The sequence below is a fragment of the Aythya marila genome (genome assembly GCF_965140915.1).
Source record: "Aythya marila genome assembly, chromosome: 1".
Lineage (NCBI taxonomy): Eukaryota > Metazoa > Chordata > Aves > Anseriformes > Anatidae > Aythya > Aythya marila.
In genome coordinates, this window is record NC_139042.1 from 154,063,550 (window position 1) to 154,084,582 (window position 21,033).

At 42.6% G+C, this 21,033-nt stretch overlaps 1 protein-coding gene across 1 annotated transcript; it reads right to left on the reverse strand.

The window, feature by feature from the left end:
* Positions 1-824: 824 nt before the first annotated feature.
* On the reverse strand, positions 825-19,256 carry SLC25A17 (solute carrier family 25 member 17). The gene is made up of 9 exons (XM_082758387.1): positions 19,115-19,256; positions 16,009-16,069; positions 14,903-14,969; positions 11,724-11,875; positions 8,037-8,153; positions 7,367-7,512; positions 6,093-6,188; positions 1,901-1,983; positions 825-1,436 (listed from the first exon to the last, which is right to left on the reverse strand). Exons 1-9 carry the CDS (start codon positions 19,250-19,252, stop codon positions 1,289-1,291), a joined length of 1,008 nt encoding a protein of 335 aa, XP_082614513.1. The 5' UTR covers positions 19,253-19,256; the 3' UTR covers positions 825-1,288.
* Between the last annotated feature and the right edge of the window lie 1,777 nt (positions 19,257-21,033).

Genomic DNA, 21,033 nt, shown 5'->3' on the forward strand with positions numbered 1-21,033 from the left:
TCTGGTGTACTTATGCTCCCAATCTCCCAATACTTTTAAAAGCAAAAATCAGTTTAAAGGTTTATATTCTTGATCAAAAGATAGCTTTTTTTTTTTTTTTCTCCTGCGGAAATACATTCCAATTTCATAATTAGAATTGATCCAGTTGATGCCATTTAGCAATTCAGCCATGCTGCATTCCTGCAGCACTTGATTCTCTCAGATGTTCTTTGTGTTAAACTGCCATGGAGTTTCTCAATACTTCAAATATAAAATTGTACTTCAGAACAATCCTGCTGCAGATTTAATGACAGCGAGCAGGATTTATTTGGATTTTACGGCCAAGGACTACTGAACAAAACTATGCAAAAAGAACATATGCACTTACATTAGCTGGGACAACAGTTACGACCTTTATGCTTTATGGTCAGGAAGGCGTCTGGGAAGATTAGTGGAAGAACAATTAAACGGCATTTTTGAGAAGGCACACCACTGATGAAGCACAGGGTACTGCTCCCTGCCTGCACGAGAACGTGGCATGAATTCACATATCCTCAACAAGGAACTGGAATACAGAGCCTGATCTATTTCTGAGTAGGGAGTCATCTTCTTGAAACAGTGCGAGGTAGCACAGAGAGAAAGCAGGAGGTTATGTTCCCTCTTTCTAACCAGTATCTGCATTGAAATTTTGCTAGGTGGGTTCTAGAAGGCACCGGGCCTACTCACGGCTATCGTCACTCTAGCAGTTCAGAAATCTCACCACCAGGTATTTGGGAGAAAATCCCAGCATCCTGTGCCACAAACATGTATTTGAAGTTGAAAAAAAAAAGCGTCAAAAATCTTGCTCTTCATTATTTTAATGAATCACAAATCAAGTGACAAAACCAAACAGAGCGCGAGGAGAATAACATGAAACCAGCCCCACCAGCTGTTGACAGAAGGTAAAGACAGAATAATAGTTACGGATAATTCAAGGGAAAACAAGGAAGTTAAGCATCGTAAGAGATACTCATTCTCACCAAGAACATCAGCCAAATCATATGGCAATTAAAATTTCATTTCAAGTGTTTCAAGAAGGTCTCTGCTTTGTTTCTTAACACAGTGAGTCCACAGAAGAGCGGGGACTGGGCTATCCCCAAAGTCATGGCAACAAGTCCTACAGAACATATTCTACATTTCTCCCAATAATGGAGATGGCTAAAAAGAAAACGGAAATAAAGAGAAAGTGAGGACCCTTTACTACCCAGTGTGGCCTCAGAAATGGAATGTATCTTTCCAGAGCCCAAAATCTTTGGCGTAGGTTCCTTTCTCAATGTCTGCGTGAATGCTTTAATCCCATGACCGTGAAGGTTGCAGCAGTCAGTTTCTCATAGACTAGAATCATTAGGGCAGCAGTAAGGACTGTCTGCAGGAGCTTTGCTTCAAGGCCTTTGTAGAGTCCCATTAATCCAAACCGCCTAAAAATAAAATAAAATAATAAAAAAAAATTAAAAAACAAACACGTGTAAATAGCTTTCTATAAGTAAATTGGTACACTAGGCAGAATTAATACAAGTTAATGACAACTGTAAGAATCTTAAATTCATTCCTGATCTCGAGTCACAGTTATGCTTCAAAGTATTTTAAAGAGAAAATTCTAGAAGAAACTTGCTTCTTTTTAAGGTCAGAGGTGAATGAATACATATCCTAGAAACCAAGTCCTGTTGAGATATTTAAGAAAACTTGTTTTTGTGTACTTTTACATTATATTACAAAAAAGAAACACACACACACAAAACAGGATGGATCAAATGGCAAGTTCAAGGTGGGGGCAAGAAGAAACAAGAGTCAGATCCAGCAACAGTTTCAACATATTAGCAATATTCAAGTCTTCTATATCATGCTAGAAAAAAAAAAAAAAAAACAACAACAGAAGGCTCACCTCACTCTCTCCCGAAGAAGGTAAAAAACATTTTTAAGACTGCCTAGTGTTCGGTTCTCTGGGTTCAACCTATGGCGTCCAAACTGGAAAAAGAGGAAGAAACGACATTTTGTTATACTATTTCCTCACACTACAGGCAGAGAACCCAATACATAGGTAAGAAATTGCAAAGCCTATCCTAAACTTCTTTTAACATTTTCTAGGCTGTACTTCCAATCAGAGATGCTAATTAAGTGAGGCCAAAGCTCAGGTTACTCAGCTTTACACAGCAAGCATTAAAGCAGCATGTGCTACAATGAAGTCTTTCGTTTTCGAGATGGATTCTAAGAAAATGAATGGTGGTTGGCTTTCTGTTGTTTTGCAGAAGAAGATTTCAGGATCTCAAAAATTGAGTCTGCAGAGTCTTAGTACAGATAGGAAATTTGAAGCTAGTTCCTTCTGGCTTGTACAGCTTGCATTTAATAAAAATTCAAAGCTTCATGCATCTGCAAACCATTATTTCATTGAGATTGCATAAGCGAATCCAAAATTTATCTGCCCATCACCAGTCTTTGAGGAAAACACCTGGCCTGAATACTTATCTTTTACTCAGCATGTCTGCATATCCCCAGCCTGTTTTCAAGCAAGCGTGCTAGCTGCTGCTGTAATTCTAAGGCTCAGGGTTAAGCTGGCAGTTTCAGGAGCTCTTTTTCCGTCACTCATTGAAACTCTTACCTGGTGCAGGTCAATAGCACTGTCAGCAAGCTGTAACCATGAATTATTAATGCACAGTGGTTGTCACACTTGTATTTATGCACAGATAGCTTTTGAAGTCTGTATCATGCTTCTGTGCTATGAAAGGTGAACTGGGATGAGTCTTACTCGGGCAACTGCTGATTCTCAGGTGTAAGAAATTACCACTGACAGCACGTAGAGAATACAAGCAGATTTAGGTAAATTGGAAGTAATAAGAAAATGCCAGGTTTACACACATTCCTTTGCTAAATGTCTTGAGATACAGCAGCAACAGAACACTCATGGAAATCACCCTTTACTAAGAAAATACATGCTCACAAACAGTGATTTTGTCATCAGCAACTAACTGATTTCATATTGATAAATCAAGGTTAAAGACTTTTTTTCAAAGACTGACAGCTGTCTGTTCCCTCTCCGCCCCAAAATGCTAACTAGGTTCCAGGCTACAATGCCAGCCACTGCCCAGATTACTCATAGGTTTCCAAATAACATCAGGATTAGGTGTTTTCTTCTCACCACTTCTCCACCATGAGATTACTCTGTTGTACTGCAAACAGAGCTTCATCAGTGGAAAAATAAGTTAATTTCTCCCTAGGATGTCAATACTTCATCAGTTACTGGGGAAGATTTCCCAAAGGGACTAGCATTCTCTACACTAAAGAAATTAGGCATGAGTTTTAAAGGGAGATTCCGCAACCCAGGATTACTAAGAACATGAACCCTATTGGTATTTCCCAAGTGGGAATTTAACCTACCCACTGTTTACTGACAGGCTAAAGAAGCAGTTTCACTGCATAAGGAGTGACAGCAGTGCCATGTATTTTTAATGACTGGAAGGGAGGCAGACGTAGCAAACTGCAAGGCTGGAAGCTGCCTAGCACTATCAGTTACACACGGTAACTGCTCATTATGTGGAAATGAGGAAGAGAGCTCTTCCAAGAGGTGGAAAGCAAAGGTATAGACACTGCACTACAAAGAACCCTAATGACTTTGAAAGAACAGTTTCGAGACATTTAAGATTAAAAAGAAAAAAGTCCCGTACTTCTACTTGGAGGACAGAACTTAATTTTTATGTACAAGACTTTATGAACTGTATCAGGCTTGTATTAGTTTGTGTAAAGTTGAAAAATTGTTTCAAAAGCCCAACTGTGCAAAGTATACTTCTTGCAGAGTGTTATTTCTGAAAATACCAAACCTTTGTTCGTAAACTATTTTTTTTGAACATCACTTAGTCTGAGTGATAAAAACATCAGCAAAGAAAACAAAGCTAGCTTTAAAACAGAAAAAAAAAGTACGAAGTAGTGCAAGCTTGAACTGGGCAGCACAGGTACTGCATACGTATCTGAAGTGACAGATGCACATTTGTGCTGTTCTCACTAAAATTGTTCAGGATTTCTGGCTATCGCTTCTTTTACAGAGCAAAGGGGAAGACGTTTCCTGCAGTAACTGCAGAACTAGAGCTAGAATCCTTGTATTTCCCATCATCACAGGGAAAGGATGGATGGCACAAAGACGTAGTACACAGGCCACTTTATTTCACCATGGGCCACTGTGAGAAACGTCCCCCCCCCACCAGGACACCAATGGTTAGGCTGTGCTCTACCAGAAAGGCAACTCATTACTGCTCAGGCACGGCAGCAGTAACCTAGCTGACGACTTAGGCTGAGAGATGCAGCTGGTTACTGCATTAAACCATCAGCACAACTTACCAGGGCTGCCTTAATTTTGAAGAAGAACACTGCCACCAAAAGTCAGAAGGATTTTGTTCCGAAAGCCAGTGGGAGCCAAATACAACACGAAGTAATAATCACAAGATTGTAGCTATTTCTACTGCATCCATGGGAAGGAGTGAGGGTTAGAGCTGTTCACATACCCCATGGAAACTGCAGTGCTGTGCGATGCTGAAGCTAACACGGAGCACTGGGGCTTTCCTGCCAGTTCTCCTTCACGGCAGCGGCAAACCCATCACAAATTAAAAACAGACCAATGCTGCAACTTATCCAAACAAAGCTAAATTTGCTTAAATGTTTTCTGTACCTATCACTTCAATAATAAAAGCCTGTGTTACCTAGTTTAACTCCTGAGACATGCCCAGTCTCTTAAAACAGGTTTTAAGAGACATCAAATGAGGGCACTGGCTCAGCAGCTAATCAAAACTTGAGAAAATTTCAGAAAAAAACGACTGCTGACAAAATTTAATTTCTAACACATGGATGCCATGGTGTGCACCAGCAGGGTGGTGAAGTACAAAGGAACAGAAACTGATAGAAGCTGTGCAGACACAAAAGGCTTTCAGGGTAGTAACAACACATGGTAAATCTATTCAAGTCCCATTGGTTTGAAATATAGCACCCAAGCTTTTTACAGGCTATGAAAAATCAAAATACATTTAGTCTGCTCAAGTTAGAGAGAAGATTAGAACTAAACTAATGGAAAATTGGCAAGAAAAAAACTTTTTTTTTTTTTTGTGATGAGCAACTAATAATAAAAATCCCCTATTAGGCTAGCCTGAAAAGTGATACCTTTAACACGGAGGGCTCACTTTCAAGAATTCGGCTACCTCTCCAAATTTACACAGCCTTTAAAACATGTAATGGCCTTACCACACGTGCAAGTTAGAGCTTCTTCTTACATAGGAAGATAGCGTCATACTTCACGTGGAAACATTTATTAATGTTTAATGGCTATGTGACTAACATGAAAAAATATAAAATAGATTTTAAAACATTGAAATTAAACTACAACTCTTGCTTACGTATGGTCAGGTTCACGCACTGCCCTTCCCCTTTGTTCTGTTACAATATTATTACAGTATGGGCACAAACTGAAGCATTAACATATTAACATAACATTATCCAGCACACATACAGCTTGGAAGTGAGAATAAATGCAAGTGTTTCCATTACCACTACAATTAGCTTACAAGGCTTGGCAAGTGGTTAAAGATATTATTTATGATGCAGGTCAGCTTCCCTATCACACTGCAGAATCACATTCTGGCTATTGACAAGGTCAGGCCAGAATAAAACGAAACCCACGAACAGAACTTTGTTTTGGATTTACCCTAGGTCATCTGGAAACAAATTGGTCTTCGAGGATTTAATTTTAATTTTCTACTTGACACATTTTCTATTTATATTCAAAGAAGTAAAATTGCACTCTTCAGTGCCTAGAAGCAGGATGGTGCATCAGCTGCTGGGAGATGCTGTACTGATGCATTCTGGCATCAGTCCTCCCGGCCTCTTGAAACAAATTGCTTCAGTAATGCCAAGTTCTGTTAGAATGCATCTGGAGGGCATCAAAGCAAAGAGGTGTCCTTGCCAACGACCTGTACCACACAAAGGGGCTCCCAAAAATAGGGGTTAATGAACACAAAGAGCAAAAAGACACATGAAGAGCCCTTGCAATATACAGAACAAGTCAGAGGCTGTTACCCTGGAATAAAACGAGGACTTACCCGCAAAATTGACTGCACTGTCTGCAGAGGATAAGTGAGGGTGGTGGCAACTGCTTTGGCTATTGCACCGATGACAAAAACATCCAAAGAGGTGAGCTGTTCAATATATAAAGAGCACAAAGCACCACATTAGTCAGTTACCTGTACGCGTCTGGGGATTCTGTGCTGTTACCTGCTACCAGGTTATCCAAGTATGCTTGGCATCAAAATTTGATGAAGCATTTGGGTTTTCTTGTTTTTAAGAGTCAGAGCTATAGTCCAACCAAGCTACTTCCCTACAACTAAATTACACTTTAAATTTTTACCTGCTCACAAGCTTTTGGAATTCTCATTTGCTCACTGTAACTAGGTTATTGAAATACAGTGCAGATAATGCCAGCTAAATCAAACCTAAAGCACTGAGAGTAGACATAAGATAAGGGAAGTGGCATTAAAACACGCCATCAATTCCCAACTATTTCAGGCTTTGCAACATTTAAATTAAGTCACACAACACACACTTGTGGAAAGGTGAAGGATTGAAAGACTCCTTGACCACGATTCTATAATCCTGAAACGCAGCCACTCTGCTATCAGGCAGAATTTTAGCCTTGATGACACAGGCTAAAAATCTCACTCCCCTATTAGCTAAGGACACCTGTTGGAACCGCACCCCCCCTCCAAAACCCACAATGTTCCATGATGCACCAAAAGCACTGTTATAGCCTAAACTCTGACCGCCTATTTCAGTGTAACAACGTAACAGCTCACCTCAGCAGGAATTAATCACTGAAAATTAGCAGATGCCCATATCAGAATATTTATTAAATTGCCAAAATATGTTGATTCCAATCAGAAATATATGCAATCAATATACTTGATTTACTGGAGACAGGGTAACAGGGTGAGTGTAAGTACCTACTTATAAAACAGATACATTAGAATTTAAACCCCCTAATTTAAATCATGAGCTGCAAACGATTCTAAGCAAATGTGGACATGAAGTGCAGTTTTATTTTTAAAGGAAGAGGAGTTCACATAGTAATAACTTCCTTGGGGATGTGAAAGATGCACATCTCATTTGGCATCATAATCATGTACCTTTATCAAAAATACACATTTGAAAAAAACCAAACAAACAAACAAAAAGAAACCCACACAAAATACTGACACCTCAAAAACCCAAGAACCTAAACCAAACCTACATTTCCAAATTTCCTGATGTAATTAACACATGTCAAAGAACCTGTCTTATAACAGAGAATGGCCATCACCTGGCCTCGAAACATACTTACTTCCTCCTGTCTTTTCAAAAGCTTCCGTTTAAAGCCTTCATAAAACATGAACTGTATAGCAGGATTGAAGACCAGCAGCAAAGAGGGAAAGGTACCATTCCATAAAGCTAAGACTCCTTCATCTCGTATTATCTGATGAAAGGCATCTGAGAAGAAAGACGGAAAAATCTTTAGAGTTTTGAGTACAAAATTATGAAATATAGAAGATGGGTAAAGTTATATTTAAAGGCTGATATTCAAATTGTATAAAAACCCACTGCAGTCTTCTGTGTGACATTTTTCTTCTTCCATTCTAATCGAACCCGGAAGGGAAAAACAGTGATAAAGAAGGTATCCTCACACCACCACTGACGTAAATAAAGCTTGCTTTCCATGCAGATGCCCTGCTCTTTTTAGTCCAAGCTCAGAATCACTATTAGTTTTTTTAACCCTCTTCAAAACTGCTTTTTATTTTTTAAAGTATTATTATTAAACAGCAAGACAGCCTAAATGTGTCAGTGGTTAAGAGTGGCAAAGCCCAGTTTCCTGTCAAACTCGATTACTGCAAAGTGACAGTGAAGCACAGAGATTCCACAACAAAATCTGTTGTACAAATAAAAGGCTGATCTTCAGAGCCTTTGATACCGTATTTAATTTAAGTAACTCTTTGGTTACTTTAACAGATGCTTACCTATTATGCCTTTATAATTGGTTGGTACAATGTCTTCATTTCTAAATTTTGCTCCCTGCAGCTTCAGCCGTGTGTTCACTACCCAGAGAGGAGTGGTCAAGAGTACATTCGCTACACCTAGTGCAAACACAGGACAAAGAAAATCAGCAAAACCAGAAGATTGCAAGGGTTTTCTTATCCCCTTTTACCCTAATTCACACATCACTGAAGTTACTGTTAAGAAGAGAGGGAAAAAAAAAACAGCATACAGTAAAAGTGAGTCAGTAATTTGTAATATGCTACTTCAGGTATTCCCCCCGATCTTGTTGTGAATTAGACCAGCAGCACACTGCATGCAGCAGAAGATAATCTTCTACTCCTCCCCATAACTAAAAATAACCCACTGCATCTGAGCACATTGAAGGAATCTTAAGTGAACTTGTTACTTTGCTGCATAGTACCTCGCACTGGAACATGAGGTACTCATTCATGCCCTACTTCACTCCATGACGTAGAGGAGGCTGCCTTTGTGTTTTCAAACAGAAAACACAAAGTGATAAGGGTAGAAGGACTATTCTAGGAGGAGAGATCAAAACAGAGATGTATGCAGTTTAATTAGCAGAAAAGAACTCCTACACTGCTGAAAGAATAAGAAAACTTAGTTTTTTAGATACGCTAGGTACACCTACGGTGGAAAACACTGGATTCTCCAAGTATCTGAAGACTTTGAAATGGCAACAGGATTAAAAGCAGTAACAAACCCCAACAGTAAAGCTGGAAAGCTATCAGCAATTTGTATGGGGGAAGAAATATAGACAAAGATACATAAGCTTGCAACAAAAAGGTAGTTTAGAGCTGTACTTTGCAATAACAGGGAGAAGGATTAAGTACCACTACTTCTACAATCACCTAGTACACCTCTTCCCAGTTCAGTAATGAATGAGACAGTTACTTTGATCTACCAATGTAAAAACAAGCTCCTGATCTTGCTTTCTTACAACTATTTCTGCATTACGAAAACTAGCTACTGTTTGCACTTTGGTCCCTTTGTGTGGAGACTGAGTTACAGACTGAATTATTCCATTATATTGAGATGAACACACTATATCACTACAAAAACAGTAAACCTGAAAAAGGTGAAACTTTACTACCTATGTTATGTCTGGTTTTTGTTATTGTTGCTGTTTTTGTTTTGTTTTCCCCTTGAAGTGGGTAGAGAGAGTTCAGAAAAACAGAATATGAACATAACTATCACGGAATGGCTGAGTTTGGAAGGGACCTCTGAAGGTTTTCTGGTCCAATGCCCCTGCTCAAGCAGAGATACCCAGAGCAGGCTGCCCAGGACCACGTCCAGGCAGCTTTTGGAGATCTCCAAGGAGGGAGCCTCTACAGCTTCTCTGGGCACCTTGCACCACTGCTCCATCACCTGCACAGTGAAAAAATGTTTCCTGATGTCGAGGGAACCTCCTGTGTCCCAGCTTGTGCCCATTGCCTCTTGTCCTGGCACGGGGTACCACTGACAAGAGCCTGGCTCCATTCTCTCTGCACCCTCCCTTCAGGTATTTATAGACACAGGTAAGACTCCCCTCAGCATCCTCCACTCCAGGCTGAACGGTCCCAGCTCTCTCTGCCCTCCCTTACAGGAGAGATGCTCCAGTCCCTTCATCATCTTCATGATTCTGCTGGACAACTGCTCCTCCTGGTTTTGTGTCACCTGGGAACATGCTGAGAGCACGCTTTGCCCCATCATCTAGACAACCTCACTGCCTGTCCATCCAGACCACATCAGCAGGATACCTAGGAGGATCTTACGGGGAACAGAAACTGAAACTATGCCTCAGTGTCCTTCATAAGGACTATACATAGCTCTCAGGTTTGGAGCAACATCCAGCACCATAAAAGTCAAGCTACATTAATTTCTTTTAACCAAAGTCAGCACAATTCCACTATGGAACAAAGGGTTAAAACCCAACAGGTTAGAGTCCAATCTACTTGTAGGTTTTCACGCTGACTCAGTTAAAGGTGAAGTCATAAAACTTTATTTTCCAGACTGGAAAGGAAATGGTTTGGACTTTCTTTTTTTTTCGTTGCCTTTTTTTTTTTTTTTTTTTTTGTTATTTATCCAACCTGTATTTGCTACCAGCAGAAGGAATGAGAGATGGATACGGAGAATTAGCGAACACTCTAAGTGGATTCTTTCAATTTACACCAGAAATTATTCCACAGGGATATCCACTACTGACGTTGAAGACAACCTAGTCATTTAACTGACAAGCTACCAGCCTAATTCCTGCAGCCTTTGATCCAGAATCATCTTTGAAAGCTTACTCCACTGATGAAGCCAACTTAACAATTTCCTTCCTTACTTTCCCCCAACTACATCGGCTGCACCTACGCTGGAAGTACAAGGACCTAGCTAAAAATAAACAAAAAGCCCCCCAGTTCACAGGCTTTTCAGTATGATCACATGAGTAATTGCTCCTGCAGAACAGTACTGGCAAACACAGGCACACAGTGGTAATTTTTCACGCTGGATTTCTTAGAAAAGGAACTAGTGTCACCATTTCTTCAAAGAAGTCACTGTAGCATCCACATGAGAGGAAGGGATGAAAAAGAACAGACAGGTCCTCTTGTACATGCATGTATCTGGGGGCTTACTGTCCCTTTCAGGGGACCCAGAAAGAAATCTAAAGCTGGCCTCCAAATCCTTACCCTAACAACTCTCAGATCCTAATCAAAAATATTTTGGAATTGTCATATATCTTTCCCTCTGAAAAAAAAAATACAACAAAACTTACCTCTCCCTGATACTTCTCTTCAAGACCTAAAAGGTGATATCTAGATACCATGGCAAACAATACCCCAGGCACAAATAAAACACAAGGCTGAAACAGCACCATGCTTTCTGCCAGAACTGACAACAGGAACAGCTCATGCACATGCTTATCATGAGCTGGGGAGGACATGGAAGAGCAATGAGAGCTGTACAATAGCGCAGGTCTGCCTACAGGGGCTGCCTATCACAGCAAGCTGGGACAGAGTTTATTTTCTTCACAGAGGCTCACACAATGCTGTGGTTTGGATTTTTGATGAAAACACCGGTAATAACACACTGAAGTTTTTAGTTGTTACAGAGCAGTGTTCACACTGAGCCACAGACTTCGCTGTTTCTTGTGCTGCCTGACAGCAAGGGGGCCGGGGGTGTAGCTGGAGCTGGGACACAGCCAGGACAGCTGAGGCTGCCCAGAGGGATATCCCATGCCATACAGCACCATGCTCAGCAATAAAGCTGGGGTAAAGAAGCAGAAAGGGAAGGATGTTTGGAGCGATGGCATTTGTCTTCCCAAGAAACCATGCCGCGTGCTGAGCCCTGCTTTTCTGGAAATGGCAGAGCACCTGCCTGCTGATGGGAAGCAGTAAATGAATTCCTAGTTTGACTTTGCTTACACACATAACTTTTGCTTTACCTAGTAAACTGTCTTTATCTCAACCCATGAGTTCTCACGCTTTTACCTCCCTGATTCTCTCCCCCATCCCACGCTGGGAGAGTGGACAAGTGAGCGGTTGTGTGGTGCCGAGCTGTCTGCTGGGGCTAAACCACAACACAGGAGCAGGCACTGAGCGTGACCTCCAACGGGCTTCATGAAGAAGAATGTTAGTTAAAAAGCTCAATTTCACCAGAAATGTATTTTCAGTATATTCCATTACCTGCAACAACCCCAAGAACCAAGTCTTTTCCAGTGGTTGAATGCTGACCTTTGACCCAGAGAGCTTTAAGACTATTAAATGTGTAGAAATAAACAAAATTGGAGCAGCAGAGGCTGGAGATAACAGGGAACCATCCTCGATATGGTGCCAGCCTAACGGAAAGAAAAAAGTCAAAGTAAGGAAAACGTCATGGTAAGGAACAGCAAAGCATTTATGTGATCAGGGTGATTTTACACGCTGAAGGTCCCAGAGATGCAACGCTGGATACTACGTACAATACTAACTAGGTATGTCTTTATCATTAATGGAATGATAAACCACAAACCATATTAAAATCCTGATTATACCGTAAGAATTAAGCCATTAAGAACTTACAAAAAAAAACACAAAAAAAAACAAGACCAGTTTTATTGAAAAGGAGCTGTAAAGGTAGAATACATTTACAGTGATTAGCCTGGTGCTCACTCACACCAGAAGTGTGTATTACACCACTGTATTTGTTCTCTAGCCACATCCAGCAATGAACTCCAAACATTTAGGGCACAAATATGCTCGAAGTGTATATGTTAACATACAAACTGATACAGTCACTTCAAGTCACATATTGAAACATGCACACTTAGACACCAAGAAGTAACCCTTATCCTTGCTGAGAATAAGAGATGTCAGCCCAATAGAAAAGATAACCTAGTAAGGAGATGCTCGCTTCTCCAAGGACAGAAAATAACACTTACCATAGCTGGGGAAGCAGGGAAAAAGGGCAAAAAAATGAAATAAAAAAAAGGAACAAAAAAAGAACACTATGCCTTCAATATAAAAACGAACTGACAAACAACTAGAGCAAGGAAGAAAAAATGTGTCTGGGTTCCTACGTTAATTTTAAAGATGGAAGACTAATTACTGAAATTAATATATTCCACCAAGGGAAGTTTTCCTAAGGATGCAACCTGGGGCATGAGGTATGCAGGTGGGAGGAATTTCTAGTAAGTGCCTTGCAGTAAAGTCTAGAGCAAAACAGTCAGGTAAGTGAAGATAAGTGAGGAAAAAACTTTACCTACTTAAATTTAACTAGATTAATCACAGATGAAAAAGTGAGTAGGCAAACCTACCCTTACAATTCAGAGTAATTTTTCAGGTGCTGTCAATAGCTGTCATTGTTTGTGTAGCTTGATTTAAGAATGATCTCCTAACAACCGATTAGCAAAGCTCCCTTCTCTGACAGGCCTGATGAGCCTGTAAGAACAGGGACACCTCAGCAACTGACCTGCGTCCCCAGCATGTCCTGCAGTATATCTCAAAAGGATAGCAATGTGTATCTTCATTGAAGCTGCACAGGCCAGGAAGAGAAGAGCAGAAGAAATCTCCTTAAAGAAGAGCCTCCAGGATTACTGCGTGTTGGTGTTCATGAAAATACTGGGAATACACGGGGGGGAAAAAAAAAAAAAAAAAAAAAGAGGATCCCCAAGATGGAAACCACAAAGGCTGCAAGGCTGGTAAATGCAGCATCTGACTGTTCTTGTGATGCAAACACCGGGTTTTCATCCTTAGGTGCTTCAAGTGCTTCTCTCAAATGTAGCTGAGGATATACCGCATTGTTAGGACTGCTTCTGAAGTTACAGGTGTCACTGATTACACAGCTGCGGTTAAAAACTAACTGTGCGTACTGTTAGTCATCAGTACAACAGTTTTTGCATCACCTATTTCTTCAGTGCCGGAAAAGAAAGGAAGAAACACCCTCTGCGGACCATGTCTTCTGAATTTGAGCTATTTTTGATGATTTTCAAGCAAAATATCTTGCAGTACGTAACTGAGACAAAAAGTATGATTTTGGTGAGTCAAGTTATCAGTGTTAGTATTGGTCATTCATGAACAAATATTTCTGAACATAAAAACTAATTTTGTGTTCCAAAGTGCATCTTTGAGATGAACTCAATGTACCCCAGCGAACACCCTTCGTATCACCCAGAAAAGAATGGAAGTGCGGTGAAGAAAGCAAAGCTGCTTGATAAGCTTCTGCAGAAGACGAAATCCATTAGCTAAACCTATTTGCTTTACACCACATCTAGGTGAGAGAAGCACTCTCAGAAAAGCACACTATGAGACAAGACTGCACAACCTAATGCCAACAACAACACATTGATCTCACATTGCAATGCTTTGCTTGTTTTGTTGTTGTTGTTTGTTTTTGCTGGTTGGTTTCAGCTGGGTGTGTTACTCCAGACATCCCTAAAACTAGTTTATTCATGGCTTATCCACGTCTTCCAATAATCTTTGGAGGAAACAACGTTCCCTTCTTGCCAGAATTACTGTCTTTAGTTTCACAGGAGAAGGAAGATGCCCACTTCTGCAGTCTCTCCAATTCCCAATTTCTTAATTGAAGTTTCTTTGCCATCCTCATGTGACAAATATAATGCAGAAATGTGAACAGGAGAGCACTCACTGACTGAGAGGTTCTTGTGCATACAACTGCCAATTGCTCAAGTTCAAAGGTGTCAAAAAAAATACTGGCCAAGCTAAACTTTTGTCAGCTTTAAAAGTCCTGGAAGCCCCAGTGCACTTAAGTGAATCCCTAGAACTCTTAAGAAAACATTTGTAATGAGGACACACGTACAACTATTTTTCTGCCCAGTACAGACGGTGAGCAAATACTGAAACACAACGTTGCTGGAAGTTAAATACTTTTCCATAGACCTTGAATCTCATTAGCACAAAGAATCACTTGTTTCTTTCCACATGCTTAAGAGAAGAAGCTTCCATCTGGGAAATGTGTCCCAATTCTCCCGTTGAAAGTGGCTCAGCTGCCCCAGAGTCTCATCTTGGTTATGAGAAATGGACACACCCAGGAATTAGGACAGACAAAGCTGGTTTATCAGGTACATGAAGGCACATTTGTGTACAAGCCTGCATTTCTGAAGAGACACAGCCACCTCGCTAATGGAGGCACAGTTACATTGCTAAACAGCTTGATTGCATAATGTACTCCAGAAAGGTAATCCAAATTAACTGAAGATGATCACGTCGGATTACGCAAGCCACAGCACTTATGTGGGGACACTTTGAATTAAAGGAAAAATCTGTCCACACAGATACAGGCTAACTATTCCACTTTAAAAAGAAAATTCAGATTAGTTCTAGAGCTTGCCTACATTAATACTAGAGGAAAATTAATAACTACTCACAAGCCTTCTTCTTTGATTATTTCCAGTAGGACTGCTGGTGTTGTCTTCGACTTCCTCTTCTCATCCACTGGAAAACAGAATTGAATTTTTAGATTATTCTGATTTTTAGTACTCATTTTCAATTCCTTAGCCTTCCTACTCTGAACATACCCCAGAACAGCGTATTTCTTCTTCCTTGTAGGGGACGCACATTCTCCGTTTCTGCAGAAATTCCAAAAAGCACATCTCTACTTTCGTTGCTAGGTAAGGCTACTTGTCACTGGTGCTCTTCCCCAGACTAGCAGGTTCTTTTGGGCACCAAAGTATCTGCCGTTACCAATTCCTAACCTCAGAGCCGTGACATGAGCTGAATGTAGGTAAGAGACTAGGACTGGGCCATCCATCTGCTCTCAAAATCACTCCTTGCACTCCAGAGCAGCTCTACAAGCAGAGCCACCTCTTGCAGTTAATCTGCAAATAGCTAAGCCTTAGCAAAACACTGCCTTTCCCTGTGTTGAAAGCTGTTCAAGAGCCGTATGGCACCAACTTCTCAACCACCTATTTCTGACCACCTGGCTGATGATCTCCCTCTAGCTCTTAATTAACGCTTTAATTGCAGTCTTAGAGTGTCTGGTGATTCGGAGACTTTTGATTAGGAGATAGAGCATTAGAACAAAGTCTATACTCTGAATTTTTGTAAAATCAGTCAGATGATTCTGCTTCAAGTTCTGTCCCTTTAATCCATTCTCAGGAGTAATTCTGGACTAGTTTTTCATGATACTGCCCCTGCGGTGTGAAGTGTTCTCAGCAGCCTAAACCACCACCACCACCCCACGAATGTAATACTGCATAATCTCACCTCTTTCTTTTCTCAGGATAAGACAACCGTTTAGAAACCAAATCTGGCCACGGATCACACGGGCTTTCCAGCTAATTAAAAGGTTGCCCAATACTTTCAAAAGGAAGAATTACCTTTGGCTGGAAAAATGGTGTTAGTGATTTAAAGGTGTTGCACAAGGCAGATTCTTGGTCATGCAAGATAGGTCCCCTGCAACCACCCTCACAAATGCCCAAGAGAAAAAAAACAAAATGCCACAGTACAAAGAAACTTGAGTTCTGACACTTACCCTGAAGTCTAAGCCTAGCTGTGTCCAAAGGAAAAAATACTGTCATCGCCGTCACACTGCCCTGAAAAACAAAATAAACTGGCTAAATAGTGCATCAGCTGCTTATTCACATGCCTGACAAACCCTCTGGTAGCCCTTTTCTTCTCACCTGGAAACTTGAGTATAAAGGGGATAAACTCCACGTGTAAGAACATTGAATTGAAGTGTTTTTTTGGTCCCAGGCTTGCAAACAAGTTCTTTCACTTACTAATTATTAGATCAAGCTAAAACTAAAACCATGAGAAGCTTTTTGTTCAAAGAGAAAGTCTTTGAAGCCTGTGAGCAGATAAAGTGAGTATCGGGAGACAAACATCACTCTAACTCTCATAGCCTCTGTGCTCTGTTGCTGGTGAAGGGGAAAGAATGACACAAGCAATGCTGTCTTACAGTAACATTGCTTTGACTTAAGAGAAAAAACAACACTTGCTCATTAAAAAGAAAGAAATAGGATAATTATTTCAGGACTTAATCTAGCATTGTACTAGATTTCAGGTTAGGCAATTAAGACCCACCTACAAAGTACGTCTGCATTAATATTGCACAGCTTTTGGAAAAGATATCCAACTGAAAAGGAACTTGGCTTGCTGCAAACTTCTTAACACTCACCAGTAATACTAAATGCATTAAGTGGCTGCTAAAGCCATGGGGCTCTTTCATTAGCAGCCATACAGAATTAAGCGGTGGGAAGGTCCCACTACACAGCATGTAAAGGTTCCAGCCTTCCCCTTTCATTTCCCTGCTGCTCCAGCATAACTGGGTGCATTTCATCCTGTTTCCATCTTCTCAAAGTGAGAATCAGCCTGAATCCTGCTCTCAGGGCAACCCACATGGCAAGAAACACGTGCTGAAATCAGAAAGCAGTAATGGGGAAGATGGGGTAGAGGCAGGCAGGACAAATGGTAGGCACTTCACGTACACTTACAATGTCCACGAAGCTACAGCTCAACAGAATGTCATGAGATAACTCGGCTGATGAACAGATCGTGGCCAACAAAAGACAGCTTATACCCTCTCCCCCTCCTTTAGCTAAATTGAAGAAAATAAACTAAGAGAAGCAGAGTGATTTCCTTCCTGGGTTTGTAAACAGAGCTCAGCTGCGTGGCCTGAAGGATGCCAGAAGCATCACATGGAGGGGACCGGATCTCATGGCTAGGGGTAAGGGAAGGGCAGAAATGAGCAGGCCCAGCCCTTTTCCCAGCAGGAGATCCTTTCGAGATGGACTCAGGCACCTTTCTGAATCACACCTGAGACCGACAGGGCAAGTAACTCATTGCTGCTTGCGGGTACGTGCAATAAAGCGCACAGCCTCGTGCTGCTGAACGGGGGAGGCTTCATGTGTGCCTTCCCACCACCCTCCCGCCGGTGCCGAAGCCAGGCTGTTTGCCAGCTCAAGTCACACCGTCACCAAATAATCGCCACGACAGGTACGAACTGGCTGAAGCAACCCCAGCTCTTGGTAAACTGTACTTCAACCCCTGCCGCCTCCATTCTGGTGGCATAACTATTTGGGCAGCTACGCGATGATGCGGCCAAGGAAGCTAATCTGGCCAAAGAAGCACTTTTTGGCGAGGCTACTTTTTCAGTTGGCTCAGTTCCCCGATCAGCATCACCGCAGCACCACACAAACAACTGGCAGTGACCAAGAGGTGACAGTGAGTGGCCAGAACAAGCCGCCCAGGGTGACTCCGCTGCCATGCAGGTCTGCATGGTCACAGCTGGCAGTTTGCTGGTTTAAAGAAAACACAAGTAAAATGTTGTCCACCAACATTCAGAGCTGCTTAATTACTGCCATATTACTTCTATAAAATTGCCATTCCCGTAGCTTTTGAAACATGAAGGTTGCTTTACAGCTACATGCAGAGATGAAGAATACCTGTATAATCAAAGTCAACATGAAATCAAGCTTTTTTTTTTCCTGCTCACAACATTAATTAGTCTCAGACTTGACTAGGTAGCCTAGCACCTTTATGAACTTTCACCAAATTAGAAGAGAAACAGAAGTGATGGTGTTGTGATCTGATACGCTCTTCTGATTCATTACTTCAGCACAGTTCATAGGATTTTTGTTTTTTTTTTTTTAAATTCTTGCATCACATCCCCATTCCACCCCTCACCAGCGTGCCTTACACTAATTTAAGCAGAAGGTGAGACGACATCAGGACAATTAGTAGCTGTGTCAAAGATCTTGACAAAATTCACGTGTTCCTGCAGTAAACAGAAGTCTCGAGGTGGATGAATGTATCGGTATTATAACAAAATAAAAATCCAGGTATCCAGCATGAGGTGGTTAAGAAAGAAAAAAGCAGCTGCCCTGATTTTGGAAAAATGTCTTGTCCAGGAGCTGTAAGGTGCATGTGGGTATCAGTACCAGCGGGTGGAAGCCCCAGGGGAACAGGAGTCCAGGAGGTCCAACAGTCCCGTGCTCCTTCCCTGCCAAACCACTGCCGCTCAGGTGCCAGCATCTCCAAATACGACAGGGAAACCTCATGAACTTACCGTCACCAGGGGAGCTGAGGTACCATTTTATTACCATTTTATGCTGCTCTAAGTTTACGGCCAGGTGTATAAATCCGGCTGGTGTGGCACAGCCTGATGCCAGGGGGCTGCACGGGCGCGGGCAGCACGCAGCGTCTCCGTGAGGAGCCCGTTTGGGAGTTCCCTTTCTCAAAACTGGCAACAAAACCCGCGTTACCTCAGCTGCTTCAACGAGCAGACCTAAACCACCTGGAGGAGCAGGCACCAACCCCACATTTATTTACGATGGAGACCAAACGACCTAAGCGCCTTCTTCTGCTTCCCCCGGCGGGCCGCTTTACCAGCAGCTCCTATTGTTCCGCCGCATTTAGCGACCTTCACCGCCTTCAGGACTGGGATTAGGAGCAGAGCTTTTGCCCTGCCTGGTGCTCAGCAGCCTGAACACCCCGCAGCCTGCCCGACACCCACCGGCAGCAGCCACGGGCAGCGCACGGGGTCGCCCCCGGAGCGCTCCCCGCTCATTTCCAGCCGTCCCTCCCGTATCTCTTCCACCACGAAGCCCCCTCCCCAGCCCCGGCCGCCCGCCGCTCACCAGGGCCCCGGACACGGCGTGGACCAGGCTCTCGTAGGAGGCGACGGAGGACATGGCCGCGGCCGCGGCGCGCTCCGGCTGCGAGGCGCTGCCGGCGGGGATGGCGGCGCTGCCCGCGGCCGCCCCCGGCCCCGCCATGGCGCCCGCCTCCCCCGCTCCCCGCCGCCGGGCAGGGCCCGGCCCTCCCGCCGCCTCCGCGCATGCGCCGCGCTTCAGCCCGGCGCTGAGGGGGCTTTGAGGGATTTTTAAATTTATTTATTTATTTATTTATTTATTTATTTCTCGGTGCCTCACGGCGGCTGTCAGAATGTGCCCAGTCACCGCCCTGCTTCTCCTGCCGTTTCTGCAGCGCTGCAGGGCGTTCGCTTCACGCCTGGCTATGAGGGCCGGCGACTGGCAAAAAAGGCTCTGGACCGTGGGGGCTGGCAGAGCCCCCTCTTAGCCTGTTCTGTGCAAGAAATAAGGGCATGCCCCGCTTTGTACAAGCACAGTTTGTGTCTCTTCCCCCGTCCCCCTCCTCCCACATCGTATTCTGTGGTGGGTTTTTTTTGGTACGCTTCCCCCCGTTTGACCACCACACAGTGGGATATGCCACTGCATTCGAGGAAGACATTGCTTTAACAGATCATCCATTGGTCTTTATACACCATGGGTCTTTATTTATCCGTCTGTGAGGAAAATGCCACCTTCTGGGAGAGAGGAGAGGCTATGCAAAACATGCTGGTCTGCTTGAGGCAAGCATCACCCTTCCAGCACTAACCTCTACGTGCCCAGCAGGTAGATGCCAACACCAGCACCTTAACGTGTCACAGAGCTGTTAGTTCATTTATCCAAGGCGAACACCACAGAAAAAGTTTTTTTTCTTAAAAATAAGACTATCACACATATACAAAAAAATCAGGCTTTAATTTAGAATTAAATTGTACACATTTCACCAGCCATTCACTGTCACAAAAGCACGAAGGAGTTCTACAAAAACAGGGAGTGTTTATACAGTCACTTTGCACTATAAAAGTGCACATTTTTGGCATGAACTCCTCCAGCAGGACAAATTCACTTCCATGACTGTTGTTCTTTGCAATTATTGCCCTAGCTGTGCAGAGGGAAGCTTTAAGTAAGAGGCAGCTTGTACTACGGATTGAATTTCCATTCAAAGGATTTGTGCACAAATTTGCATATTATTATTATGCTGTAGTGGCTTTATGCGAAAGGTTGTGGTAGCTGTTGGTAGTTTTATACCTGCAGTCAAGAGTCAGAGCCCTGTTCCATAGCGTTTGTGTGTATTTGAGTGACTGGTCTCTCTCTGTTTCAACTGCTGCTCCAAGGGAGAATAGGAAATGTCAGGACAGATGCTGATTTTTATTGTACTACTCAAGTGAGCACCATTGTGTGGTAATGGGGAGAATGCAGGGCTTGGGGCCTGTCTTCTAATTTGCCAGATTGTATTTTCTTTTTATTTTTTTTTTCAAAAGTGCCCTCACTTCACTGTTGGACTGTGAATAAAAGACGCTTGCCAAAGTGACTTGTTTTTCCTTCTGTTAGATAGGCAGCAGCCAGAGTGTCTCAAAGGTGGACAAGACTGGGCAGAGCAATGTTAGGCCAGAGGCAGAGTGGGTCAATAAATGAGTCTTAAAAAGCCACGTGAAGGTAAAACCGTGTGGTACGAACAGATATATCTGCTGGCCATTTGCAACGAGTTGTAGTTCCAAAAAAGCTGTCTTTTAACACCAGGTTTTCTCGTTACATTCAGGGCATCTGCAGAAAGCCAGTGCAAGCCAAACTCATGCATAAGTCCTTCTGTGAGATGCAGAAGTAAGCAATGTTGTTCTGGGGGCTTGTAGCAGCTGCTGTCTGCACAGAATCCTTCACCCAAAAGGACAGGAGGTAAGGGACTTAGCCAGGACGAGCTGGAGCCAGGT